Source organism: Gobius niger, assembly GCF_951799975.1.
Source record: "Gobius niger genome assembly, chromosome: 5".
In the NCBI taxonomy this organism is placed as follows: domain Eukaryota; kingdom Metazoa; phylum Chordata; class Actinopteri; order Gobiiformes; family Gobiidae; genus Gobius; species Gobius niger.
The window spans coordinates 19480917-19495155 of NC_136856.1; the positions used below are offsets into that span (position 1 = coordinate 19480917).

Here is a 14239-nt window from a genome sequence, read left to right on the forward strand (position 1 = left end):
AACCGTTAAAGCTGAACCCCTAATATTTATCCATAATTATTCCACTGTCTCTTGAATCCTGTTCCCCGAGTTTAGCGAAAATATTGTCGTTGTAGTTTATAAGAAAGGAGTACGGGTGCATCAAACACTCCAATTGCAGTTTGTTTGAAATTGTTTTTTGCCTTCATTCTTTTACTCATTTGTAGTGGCCATAGTTTTTGGAATGGGTTGGGAACCACTGGTCTACAGCTGAACTGTGTGACGGGTTGGACATTTCTTTGTAATCACTCACAATCTCAGAATATCAAATGTGGAGACTAGCGAGGCCCGGCCAAAGGCCGGGTCTCAGCTAGTGGGAATATAAACAGCAATGTTCCAAAGTGCGGCTTTAAAAACAAGACTTTTGAGTCCTTTGGCACCTGGTAAACCTCACTAATGCCTTGCCTTTACAAATGTCTTTTGCTTGTGCCCAATTTTGACAGCAATTAGCCAAATGCACTGCCGTTTCATCTGCTAATTCAACACACTCTCACTGGACGACTCATAGGAAATATGTTTTGGAGTCTGCGGACACTTTAAGTAATGAAAGCGCGGCTGTGTGGAGATGTTTTTACTGGCCCTTTTTTTAATGTGTGTACTCGTGATTAGTACCTGCGGCGTTCCAACTGTGGGAGGGTCTCTGTGCTGTAGCAACACTTAACAAACAGGTCAGCTTTTCTCGCAGACACGCGTCAGGCCTACTGTGGTGTTTGGTTAACTCATAAAGGGTGTTTTCAAAAGCTTGGAAAATAAATCACACCAGGCTCATGGTGTCATGCGATGTTTAAAGCATTTTTGAGGTGGTAAATATTTAAAAAGCTATATTCACATTTTCCAGGCAGTTCAGTAATAAGGTTTTCCTTATGACTGCATAAATAAGTCTGGTTAGGAAGGTTAGAAATGTGTTTGTACTCTTGACCTTTTTGCTTTTTCATGTGGCAATTTCTTCCGTCTTGGATCATTTTAATAATTTTCTAAAAGAAGGTCACACCTCAGGTCAGGTCTTTGAATAAGTCAGAGCAGCCTCTGACTCTTTTTTTTTTACCAAAAACTATGATAATACAATACAAATACAAAGAATCAAAATGAAGCATTTGGACAAGACCTGATTGTAGCAGTTTGTAGTTAAGAATGAAGCAACTGGGTTGGAAATCAGCACCTCCAAATCCAGGCCATGGTGCTATACCAGGAAAAGGTGGCTTGCCCTCTCCAGGTCAGTGGAGAGTCCTTGCCTGAAGAGGAGGAGTTCAAGTATCTCGGGGTCTTATTCACGAGTGAGGGATTAACGGAGCGAGAGACCGACAGACCGACAAATCGTTGCACTGTTGGCAATGCGGTCGCTGTATCGGTCTGGGGAGGTGTTCCGGGCATGTCCCATTGGGAGGAGGCCCCTGGGAAGACCCAGGACACTCTGGAGGGATCATCTCTCTGAGCTGGCCTGGTGTGGCCTTGGGATCCCCGAAGAACAGCTGGAGGAAGTGTGCGTGAAGAGGGAAGTGTGCGTGAAGAGGGAAGTCTGCTCAGACTGCTGCCTCTACGATCCAGCCCCATATGGATGGATGGACAAAAGTAATGTTTTTTTTCCAGATAACGTATCTGACTGTGATTCGATTTAAAGTTGATTAATTTTACTGCTCAAAATTAAAATAATGATTGCTTTGCCAGATACATAAAAGTATTTCAATTTGCGTCACAGAATAGTGCGTGTCTTGATACTTGAGGCAGGCTGTTCTGTTTCCACTTTAATAGTCTTCAGCAGCCACATGCCAATACCAAGATAACATTTCAAATATTGACACAATGAGAACATTGAACCAAGAGGGACATGTGTTGTATTTGATCAAATTCACATTTGCTGTTGCATATTTCACTCCTTTATCTCAGCTTGACTTTTGCTGGTGTGTTGAGTTGTGATTGGCATCTCCCCTGCTGTGAATATAGATTCTAGTTCAACTCCAAGAGCGAAAAGAAAACTGAGCGAATGGACTTAAGGTTGTAAGGATAAGGGTTTTTAAAACGGACATTGATATTCTTCTTTGATTGTTACTTTGACGAGAGGTATATATGTCGTAACTAAGAAAAGGCGGCCTTTGAAATCACATCTGCGCTTCTGTTTTGTTTAGACCTCCCTATCCCTGGACCTTGTAAAACTCACTATAATCCACCCTCACATCTTTTATCCAGCCCTTGATGTCAATGATAAATGCACTACATCTGGCTCTGCACCTGAGCTAATCTTTTTGCAAGTCTGAAGTCTGAATGTGTTTGTTTCTGTAATCTGTCTGTTTTAGTTGTTTTAAATCTATGCTTGTACTTATTTCATCCCATGAGAGTGTTATTAGAAGAGTGGAAGTGACAGATGAATGGAAACACTTAGCGACACAAATCAATGCTTTCAGATAAACAGCTGTGATAAAGATTTCGCTTGCAATGAGAAAACAGCAACATCAACTTCTTTTGCTGTATTGAGGAGTCACATTGCTTTGAGAAATTAGTACAAAAATCAATTCAGAACATCTTTACCAAAAGGTGTCATTCAAGGTCGTACTTAAAAACACTGGCCAAATCTGCTTCCAACTGTAGCGTACGCTGACAGCCAGTGTGGCAGATAGTTCACCATTTTAATTGTTTCATTGTGTTTAACAAAAGGCCCGAGGTTGGCTCCCTAAGTGTCGGCCATCATTCCTCGCACCATTTCCCCAGAGTGACATCGCTTAAGCGCAGTGTCCCTGTTGATGGTGTTATTGGGCTCAGTGTTAATTATAGCTCCATGCTTCGTCAGACACGCTCACTTTAGCAGCACTGCTACACGGGGGGACACAGTGTGACTGCTGGGATATTGTGCACAACATGGGTCAAGCTCCTGTCTGTGCTGATTTGAAGGCCTTAACGAGTAAATGTTTTGATTCTGTACTGTTTCTATTGTAAGAAATGTGGCTTTTTGCTGTCAACATACTCGTGTCGATATGAAGGCAGTGACGAATGTAATCTTGTTGATCGCATACGAGGACAAAGAGACAGTGCTCATTGTCAGCTGAGGTGAGGTGTTTGTGTGCCGGCGTGGTGAACTGAGAGCAAAGAATGTCCCGAGCTGTGGGAAAAATGTGCAACATGTTTCCTGTTGTTGACAGGCAGAAATGTTGCCTTTCGGATTCATTCGGCTCAGTGTTTTGTGGCTCAAAATTAAGAAACTGAGACAATCACCTTTGGGACTGCAATTCTGAATAGAAAGTATAAGCAGTACGCAATCATTGTCTCTGCCATTGCACCATTAAAGCAGAACTAAGTAACTCATGCCCCTAGAGGCCATAAAGCGCCACTGCAGGTGTCGTAGCATGTTGCGCTGTTTTTACTCATTAATTGTCCATGAGAGTAAATATTACGCTGACAGAAAAGAGGGAAATTGTACATTGTGTCACAACCGCATTACACAATGGAGATCATTTTTGTCAAACTTGGTGGCGCTAGTGCACAGTTAGCTTTGCCCGTTAGCCTGTTAGCCTCTTCTTGATTCGTGATTCTATTAGTGTGTATTGCACCTCCGACCCGGTGCAAAGCAAACAAGCTACTTAGTTCTTCTTTAAGAAAAAACAAAGTAATAATGCAATGATATCTGAAGAAAGTCACATGTTTAATCCAGTTAAATATAGAATGCAAGGAGAAACATCAAGATTACTACATACAGTGAATCACTGCATGAATGGAAGCAGTTCTCAGGTGAAAGCGAGTTAAGGAAAGAAATTTGAGCCGAAAAATGCAATATGAACAGTACAGGGGGGAAAATTCCTCTGCTGACTTATTTCCATTTCCTATTGTGTCATGTGATGTCTTCTGGATGTAGCTGGTAGCAGTAGGTTCACAAGTTGTAATTAGTGCAGATTCTTCCAGTAATACTAGTCCGTGTGAATGGGTATTTTCACACGGCTCACATTTCTTTTACCTGCGTTCACTCACATCCATCTGGGAGTTCATGAATGTGCACGCAAAGCCCTTAATTAAAAAAAAATGCTTTAGATCACATTTCAACATTATGATTCTTTACCGTATGGAATGGAACAACACCTTTTACCTGTTTCTCTCATCAGTGCATTCCGTATTAGACACTGTTGTTTGTCCACACTAATCACACCCACTCTAATATATCTTTATTTCTGAGTCACTGGCTCTTACTAATCAAGCATCCGATCAGTCCTATTTTCAAAGTGACCAAGCATAACCTCAACATCCATTTACATAGATCTGTGAACACATTATTTCTATGCTACCTTTTTAGTGTTATTAGCAGTAAGTGTGCACAATTAATTGCAATCTACCGTAATCAAAATTGTACTTTTCATTTCTTTAGGTGATCTTATGCCCTCTGAAACGTCTCAGAAAGGATTTACATGCACAAAATCTGCCAAGTTTAGTGAGTTTAGATCTCTGCAAACATGTTCTTAAAGCAGTACTGAATAACGTGTTCATCTTAATAAATTCTTTTCATAGTCTCTCTGGGGGTAATACTGCTCCGACCCAGAGGCGCAATACACACTAATGAAATCACAAGGGAGAAGCTAACAGGCTAACGGGCAAAGCTAACTGCAGGCTAGCGCGCCTTTAACAGTATTTACAGCCATGTTTGAGTGAATAAAATGATCTCCATTGTGTAATTGGATGTACAATATCTCTCTCTCCCTTTGTCTTTTCTGTCAGCGTAGTATTTTCTCTCACGGACAATTAATGAGTAAAAAAACACCCACTAGGGGCATGAGTTACTTAGTACTGCTTTAAATTTATGTGATTCTTGTAGTTTCACAGTAGTTTTCCAAAACTGTGCGGCCCTAATTATTAGACATTTCAAACATTTACTTTATTTGTATTTTCTCATAATGAGCTTTCCAAAAGCTTCCAGTGTGAGTCAAACTACTTATTTGAAACAATCCCTGTTTGAACTTGTGTTGTAGATGTTTTGGGTTTTTTTTCTCATGGCGACAAGAGGATTGAGAGAGTAGAAATCTTGTGGTTTTGTTGCCAATTCTCCAAACAATACAGTATTGATGCATGGAGAGTGTCTCAGCTTGTTCATTCAAGCTAATGACCGCCTCTGCTAATCCAATATTTTGTCATATGAATAACTTCTGCGATAAGGATTTCCCACTTAAGGTCCTGTTTTGACAACTTCAGCATAATTGCGTAACGCTAAGTGCTGTAACTGTTGAGCAACTGCTATAATGATAGAATTGTTACTATTGATTGCGTTATGAGTTATTGTGCGCATTCATTTATTCATTGTCTCGGTGCTTTAAGTCTAAAACTATAAATAATGATCTTGTAAAAAATTATGTCATGAGCAGCAACAATGTATTTAGGTCACAAGACAGAGTACTCCTTGTGATGGACTGGATTCTTTGAGAAAGTTGCACCAGGAAAGACGTGCACTGCCAAATCAATATGCATATAAAGTATGCCATGTTGTGCTAGACTGTTTGCATTATTAACCTCTTAACCCCCACCTTCACCGAGCACATTTTCTCCTGTTCGGCCTTACCCAAGTCGAAAAGCTTCTTGATCAAAGCGTCTAAAAAACTAGAGAAAATGCTGTGTTCAGGTGGGGCTTTAGAGGTTCATATTAAGGTGAAATATACATCGCGGATTTTTTGTTTTTTTGTTTGTTTGTTCAGGCTTCTTCTTCATTCTAGTTGCAAAAATGGGATCATATTTCTGTAAATGTTTTTAGTTTGGAAGGGAAAACAGTATGTAGAGGTCTGTACAAAATGTAATTGCCCACTGTTCCCAGAGGTCATTCACAGAACTGAAACCCAGTGCCAGATGTGCCATTACCAATTAGATGATAATGCGCAGAGACTGCATTAGAGGTGTGGATGAAAAGACCACGTCCCACCAACAGGCTGCTTTATCAAGTCCTGCTATGCTGTTTTTTTCTTCTGGTCTGTTTCACGAGGAGATCCCAAAAGTTATCAGTAGCATTCCATCTGAGTGGATTTAAGACCACACAGGGAGACAGTTTGATATGTTGGAGCAAAGACTTCAGTGAAATATAAAATCAATTGTTTTGTTTTGTGCATTCTCTTCCCCATAATGTTGTGATATTGGCACAACCCTTGGCATCTGTAGACTCCTTATCTTATCCCATACAGAGCATAAAGAACTGTCCTCTCACATTATTTCTTTTTAATGACTACTGTGAACTGAGTTAGCCCCTGTGACTTAGTGCTGGCGCGCTGACTGTGCACGAGCCACTCCCGCTCACCTGAATTCAATAACTCATGACTGTTTGAGTTACAATCAGATAGGGGTGAATGGGCGAGTGTACGATTTCTGCTGTGGTATTCAATAAAAAGTAGCACAAAAGCACACAAACAGTACAGGGAAACTTTCAACATTTTAAAGTGCTTATTTTTGCCTTCTCTTGCAGGTTACTGGCCAGCTTCTGTGGGAATTGATGCCACTCTTGGATTGGTTTAACTGAAGATGGAAACATTGGAGTCTGAGCTCACGTGCCCGATCTGCCTGGAGTTGTTTGAAGACCCTCTGCTGTTGCCCTGCGCCCATTCTCTGTGTTTTAATTGCGCCCATCGTATCCTGGTGTCTCACTGCTCCAACAGCAAACCACTTGAGTCCATCTCTGCTTTTCAGTGTCCCACGTGCCGATACGTCATCACGCTGAATCACAGAGGTCTGGAGGGCCTAAAGCGCAATGTGACTCTGCAGAACATCATTGACCGCTTTCAAAAGGCCTCCCTCAGTGGCCCCAACTCCCCGACCGAGAGCCGCCGCCTGCCGCCTCCGCAGCGGCCCTACACCGCAACCATTAGCGGCACCATAGGCACCCTGGGCGGCGGCAGTGGCACCAGCGGAAGTAGTGCCCGCGGCAGCCCGGCCACTTCCAGCCACTCGCACTCACTGGCCAATCACTCCAACCACACTAATCACACCAACCACAACAACGCCAACCACAGCCCCGCGGTCATCGCCAAGATGGACTATCGCATCAGCTGCCAGTTCTGCGAGCAGGACCCTCCCCGGGAGGCAGTGAAGACGTGTGTCACGTGTGAGGTGTCTTACTGCGACCGCTGTCTGAGGGCCACACACCCAAATAAGAAACCCTTCACCAGCCACCGTCTGGTGGAGCCCGTCCCAGATACGCACATCAGAGGCTTGACCTGTATGGAGCACGAGAACGAGAAGGTCAACATGTACTGCATGGTGGACGACCAGCTCATCTGTGCCCTGTGTAAGCTGGTGGGCCGCCACCGGGAGCACCAGGTCTGCTCACTCACCGAGCGATTCGACAAACTCAAGGTGAGAACTGTTTACAGAGCATACAATGGTTTGTATCAACACTACTGTGTGCTGCCCCTATCATTACCACTATTTAGACAGGTAGGTCATGGATAAAGGACAGAGGTGAAATAATGTTCAATACTGTATATTTATCAAGCAAAAACAGAAAACATCCATTCTGTGCTTCTCGTAGACTGAACCTTATATAGCAACAGATAAAATGAGATCAGCTTTTGTTGGAGCAGGAAGGCCAGAAGGATGGCAGAGTGAGAGGGACATTTGGGCTGGTTGGATGAGAGAAGTCTGAGCTGGAGCGCAGTAGGGAGGCCGTCATTATAATAGTCGATGAGCTGGCATTCCCTGTGGCCACTGAGCTTACAGAGGAAAGAGCAGGACTGCTGAATCAGGCTGAAAAACAACAGGCAGAGGCACTGGCTCCAGCTAATACCACCTCTATGGACCAGCGGCTTCCAGCATCTGTGTAGAACTGTCATATGACACAGAATACCACAGTCATTCAGTCAGTTTATTCTGCTCTGCGATCTCTTTTTTTAAGACTACAGACTTCATCTAGTTTAAGCGTTCTCAACATCTCTCCAAAAATAAACCAATTATTGTCAAGCACAATGGACTGTATACTTGACTCATTGTTTGTCATGATCAATCAAAGTTTATTTTTATTATAAGTTAATTTGGGCATCTTTTTTTTTATTTTGTTGTGCATTGTACAGTGACAATTAAGGGATTCTGATTTCTAGAGCACTTTATAACAACACAGACTAGTGCTTTACATATAAACACAAGCGAAAACATCAACATCAATAGAGCAGCACTAGGCATTATGGAAGGCCTGTCTAAATAATTGAGTCTTTAAACACTGGTCCAGACTAAAGAGTTACTACTCAAATTGGAATTATTTCGGATTATGTTGTTTTCAGTCAAATCTGTGAATATGGGAGTATTTCAGTTTCATTTTGAAAACAACACTTCTAAATTCTGGATAATCTGAGTTTCGTTGACCACTGTGTGGAAATATTGGCAGAATTCTCAAGGTGGGTGTTAGGAATTAACTACTCGAGGGTTTGCGAGGCAATAAAGGTTGGGAGCCACTGGTCTAGATTTAAACAGTGGCAGGTCACTGATGACTCGCAGCTCGACTGGGAGCGAGTTTCACAGTGTTGGCCCCGCCATGGCAAAAGCAAAGTCCACTGTCCGAAACATCTGCGAAGAGCGCAGGGTTCTGCAGGGGCAGTGGATGAACCGAAGCTCGGACAGATATAGGGAGCATGAAGAGCTTTAAAAATGAATAACAACATTTTAAATTGAGCCAGTGGAGGGAGGAGAGGATTGGGGTGATGTGGGAGCGTCTGGATAAGTTTGTCAAAAGACAGGCAGCTAAAAAATCGCTGGTGTATAATCCCATAAGATCAAAGTTGCTGTGACCACATTCACAGTGCTTATTTATAGTTGCCTAATTTGATTCATACATTATAGAATAACGCAGTGTGCATAGAAAAACATTGTTCTGAATGATTAGTGAAAATGTACCGAATGTTGGTGTGTTGGTCTCTAAGAAGCACCACTCCGCAATCAGACACTGTATGACCTTCCTTTGTTTCCACATAAATCTCTGACTGAGGACATGCTCCTTTGTCCTTTTCCAAAGTCACCCAGATAAAGGAAATTCCAAACATGTTTGTTGTTGTTGTGTTACCGCAGTGTGATTGTGCCAAGGCAGAGAACAGAGCGGCAGTGACACAAGAGGCAGCTTTATATGAACACGCTGTGTAAGGGGACACTCTCTGTCATCAAAGTGGGATTTGATGAACAATAAGGTGTTTTTCTCCAAAGCAGAATACTTTTGTCAGTATGTGTAATCATCATTTAGAATAGTGCATTTTGCTAACAGGATAGATGTGAAGTGAGAACTGCATGCAGCTTCTCAACTGTTTTTATTTTTATTTTTTCAGTGATTTAAAATGGAAGGCAATCATTATGCATGGTTATGTATCTTATTTTGCTCACCGTTCTGTTAACAGCGCTGTTATCATTTCAAAGCTCTACCAAACCCTGCAGGAAGCTCTTATTGACAAGCCCAAAATATCCTTGAAATCTCTCGCCTCTTTCTACCCTGAGAGGACCCATTACCCGTATTAATTCTGACACTCTTTTCAAGTCTTCTTCCTTTCTTTCCTTTCTCTGCGCTTTACTTTAGGAAGCTCTCTTTGCTCCCTGTTCTGGCGGCTCCCTGGTCCACTGTGTTCTTTTGAGCGTTTCGCAGCCGAGTCTTTGAACTTACTTGACTTTGAAATCTCCAATCGCATTCAAATCTGGCAGGAGACCAGCCCTAGTTCAGGCTCCAGCTATACAGCCATGGCAGTGGCAGGGAACTTCTAATCTTCTCACTGAGAGCAAGGCAAGAGGGAAGGAGGGCTTTTTTGTGCATAGCTAATCATGGAGATGTAGGTCAGGGTTTTTTATTCTACTGTTTGAGCACTTTGAAATCTTTCGGGCGTACAGAAGTCATGTGCGAACTACTTAAGGTTAATGATCCCTTTATTCACTCATTAGAAGTTCAAGATATAGAGGTGAGTAGATTATCCATTTGCTCAAGTTGTGTTACTGTAAAACAAATGTACTGAAGTATAAGTAAAAAGTTGGACGAAAAAAAGTAGAAAAGTACTAAGAACTGAGAACTATTCATTGCAACATATACATTTGTTGTGTGATCCAACTGACAAACAATAAAACCGCCTACTTAAAATAATATATTAGAAATCATTCAAAAGTAGAGGTCAAGAAAAACAAGCTTTTTTTTTGCTATCATATGTTAACAGGAAGCTTTTTTTCCTCATAGATTTGATAGTAAATGTACTTGAATAAAATCTAACTGATCACTACATTTAGCAAGATACAGAAATCAAGATAATAACAACACAGGTTCTCTTTCATTGCACTTGAGCATTGAGTTTTTAATGAAATGCACCAAGTGAACATTTTGTATCCCGAGCACGTGATACAGCACAAGCACGAACATTTCAGCAGGTTTGACAGGAAACTTCAAAACTACAACTCAAGATTGTCCATGAGAGGGACAGATAATATAACGTGTAAGAATCCTCATTCCTGCGTCGTAATTTCACCTCAGTCTGAACTCCTGAGCTCGGAGTTACCCTTCACATTATGTTGACGGCCCCTTGTGTATCAGGGAGAGTGTGCTGGTGCTAATAGATCTGTCTCACATTAAAAGGAAGGTAAGCTCCCCTCAGGCGTTGTTTTGTGGATATTTTGAGGACAGAAAATGCTAACAAGTGCCAAGACGGTGAAAAAACAATGCAGAGCTCAAAGTGCGGCGAGCTAATCCCCTAGGCTGTTCTTAAGCACAGCTCTTATGCACCGACGCTGAGTTTTATAATTGGTAGACCTTAGTAATGGTGTTTACTTTGATATGCCTTAAATGCGCTATTTGAAAGGAACTATACCTGAGCGTGCTCTTGTTATCGTGCTCTTAAAAGGGGCTCTTGATCCTGTTCGGCTGTAAATGTTTTAACTCTTTGATGGCACACTCTGAGATAAGAAAAAGCGCACTCCATTTAAGCACATTTTAACCGCCAGAAGGATTCATGAGGTTATGTGACTTGACACTCCAAATGTCACAATTTCGTCAGAATAGCATACTAACATTTAGCAACATGTATCTACACAGGAAACAGATTTCAGACTCTCTTTTTTTTTCAAGAGTGATCTGGCCCTGAACAGGACCCTATTGTACATGTTTTAGTAGCAAGGGAAACATACGAAGAGGTACAGGCACAAGAAGAACATGCAAACACAGAAAGGTCCATTCTGGCCTGCAAATTGACTCTGTGCATAACTTCAAATCAAAACAACGCCGCCCAAGAAGTGACTTCCTGTTTCGATCCAGCACGCCAAAATAAAAGCACACAGCTCGTCTCATTGATAAGTTCAGCAGTCAGAAAGTTGGTCAAAAAGAAAGTTGAACTACTGAACTGCTGAATTAATGAATAACATGTTGCTTTTATTTTGATGTGGTGGATGGAAACAGGAAGTCACTTCTTGGGCGGCGTGATTGTGATTTGAATTTATGCACAGAGTCAATTGAAGCCGCAACCCCTTTTCTGTTGAGTGAGAGCACTAACCACTGCGCCACCAAACAACCTCCGAGGATAGGCTAGCAATAGTTACGATAGTTTTGTGTGGAATAAATGTAGATTTCCTGGTTGAAAGTGCATGTCTAACGCTGACACCTGCATTATTTTTTCTGTTGTTGATGTTTACTCTGGATTGCACTAGTTTCCTCACTGAATCATTCATCACACTCACAGGAGCAAATGTATTGTAAATACCTGAATAAATCTGAATATATCTGGAATTGTACACTGTTTGTCAAATCTGCTCATATTGTCCTGAGACGCTGCAGAGGCACATAGAATTTATTCACAAAAAGTTTGAGTAAGCTGCTGTAAGACATTTCACAGAAACAGGTAACTTGGGCCATAGAATGACATGGCTTCTTTCCTCTTCATTGATAGTTGTCTAAATATTGATTTGCAGCCACTTGGCAGCTCAGAGTGAACTGTTTTCATCAAGTTTAACGAGCTGACACGACTCCCACAGCATCTGACATTTGTGACATTCATCCCGTCGTCGCGGCGTACAGGCTTAGTCACATGTGTGCCAACTGTACAGGCATTTACTGCATGACAGGCCTCACGCAAAACTTCAGATGAGTCTTGTATAAACAGGAAGAAGAATAGGGAAATATGCAAAACATTCCCCGGTGATTATTGGACTAATTCCTGTTTTGGAAGAGGAGTCCTGACATCACCACCCTCTTTTCACTGATGTTTTCCTCCCAAACTTTCTGCCGCTCATCCCTTCCCACTGCCATGTCTAAGCTGCTTATGACACTGGTGAACTGTGCTATGGGAAGCGTGAGTCATGCCAGACTTCCCTGACTGTAATTACTGACATTTAGTTGTTTAAAACCACAGCATTTTTTATTAGAATGACATATTTATGTTTTCACAGATCTCTTTGTGGTTTAACATCATTTAAACTTTGAAATTATTTTAGATTTAGAGCAGAACTAAGTAACTCGTGCCCCTAGAGGCCATGAGCGCCACTGCAGGTGTTGTTGCATGTTGCGTTTTTTTACTCATTAATTGTCTGTGAGAGTGGATACTAAGCTGACAGAAAAGACAAAGGGAGAGAGGGATATTGTACATCCAATTACACAATGGAGAGGATTTTTTTTCTCTCAAAATTGGCTGTAAATACTGTTTAAGTGGCACTAGCCCCCATTAGCCTGTTAGCTTCTTCTTTGTGATTCCATTAGTGTGTATTGGTGGCTCCGACCCGGAGGCAGGAAAAGTTGCAATTCTGGTTTTCTGGCCAGAGACACCAGGGGTAGATGAAATATCCCCCAATCATCCCATCCACACTTGTATTACCCCAAGATGGACCACAGAAAGGATTTATTAGGGTAAACAAGTGACTTTGTGGCTACAGTGAACTTGAGGGGTACTATGGTGTTAGACTTACCAAGCGTTTGCTCATGGGCAAATCGACTTACAAAAGTGGATCAGCAGACAAGTCATTTTGTGCATTTTCTTTTACCCACGTAGCATTTGGGGCCGTATACTATAACACAGGCAATTTCGAATGAGGTAAATTAGCCGCAACATGCCCACAAAATAGCCTATTTTATTTTTCTGTCGGCGCTACCTATCTGGCAGCTGTCTTGATGAATGACCCCCTATGTGTGTAGCCGAGGGACTCTGGTCTAAAAACAGGTGTTGAAAGTTTAAGGATCAGGTTAAGGTCTTCATTGTCCCCATTGAGAAACTTGTCGTCTGCTTTCAACCCATCCTTCACTGAAATAGTGAGCGGGTGCTGTATCTTTTTGCAGTGAGGACACCTTTCAACCAGCAAACTACAATTAGAAAATATCATAAGCCAAAGAAAATTCTACTACTATTCTCCCGCTCACAGTCAAACTCCCACCATGTTTTCCCTCTTGCCCCCCTTCTGCCCCTGTTTTACATGAGCCACACATGCTTCTGTTCTCCCCACCTGGTTTCTGTCACTTCTCCTCTCTCCTCGCTCTCATTTGGCCTGTAGCCAGCCTGTCTTGTACCGTACGCTGCACCTCCTGACGGCCACAAAACCCCCAAACCAGCGCCGGCGTTTATTGCCAGTGAAAGATGCTCTCAGCGCTCTGGTGTGTCTGTAGTTGGCTTCAAAAACGCTTTCCGCTTTCTTCAGTATTTACAGGTGCCTGCTTTGGCCTGTAGCTTACGTGGGTGCGCATGGCTTGTGCATGAGGAGTGTGTGATGCCAGGGGAAATCAAAGTGAACAGCGGAGAGATGCAGCACACTTAGTCATGCTGACAGAATGGTCAAGGAGGTAGTGAAAAGCTTTTACACCTATATGCATTTATATAGTCCACATATAGCCACAGAGCGGGCAGCAAGTGTGTTGTAGGTTGCTTTGTGAAATCTTGTGGTAAGATGAAATGTCTTGCACTCAACAGTTCATGCATATGCAGCATTTGTGAAGAAGGAAAGTGAAGGGCTTTTAAAAGCTTGGGGAAGAAGTGCCCACTGGTTTCACAAAGAAGGAAAAAGGTTACATTTGCTGTTATCTGTGTGCATGTTAGTATGTAATGGGCCAAATACAATAAACTACTCTTTTATTCAATATGTATTAAAGTCTAAAGGCATGGATGTACTATAAGTCTCAGCTGGGTCATGTTTCTTAATGCATATGTAGGCAGGTTTGCTTGGTGCCAGGACACGTTTATTCCCAGTCAGAGGTTCAGACTCCTGATGGGAGCCTCTCATTCATTTCCTCGTTTACATCACGCTGCCTTGTGTACTCCCTTAAGCATTATAGGCTCTCACAGGTCAAACT

The 14239-nt window shown here is 42.2% G+C and overlaps 1 protein-coding gene across 4 annotated transcripts in view; it reads left to right on the forward strand.

Moving 5' to 3' along the window:
• Window positions 1–14239, forward strand: part of mid2 (midline 2) — a 127170-nt gene that overhangs the window by 52547 nt on the left and 60384 nt on the right. For all 4 annotated transcript variants that reach the window (XM_079556377.1, XM_079556376.1, XM_079556379.1 and 1 more), the window contains exon 2: window positions 6434–7320. In XM_079556377.1, the coding sequence (XP_079412503.1) occupies window positions 6490–7320 (831 nt within the window). In that variant the 5' untranslated portion in view covers window positions 6434–6489. The remainder of the gene's footprint in view (window positions 1–6433; window positions 7321–14239) is intronic.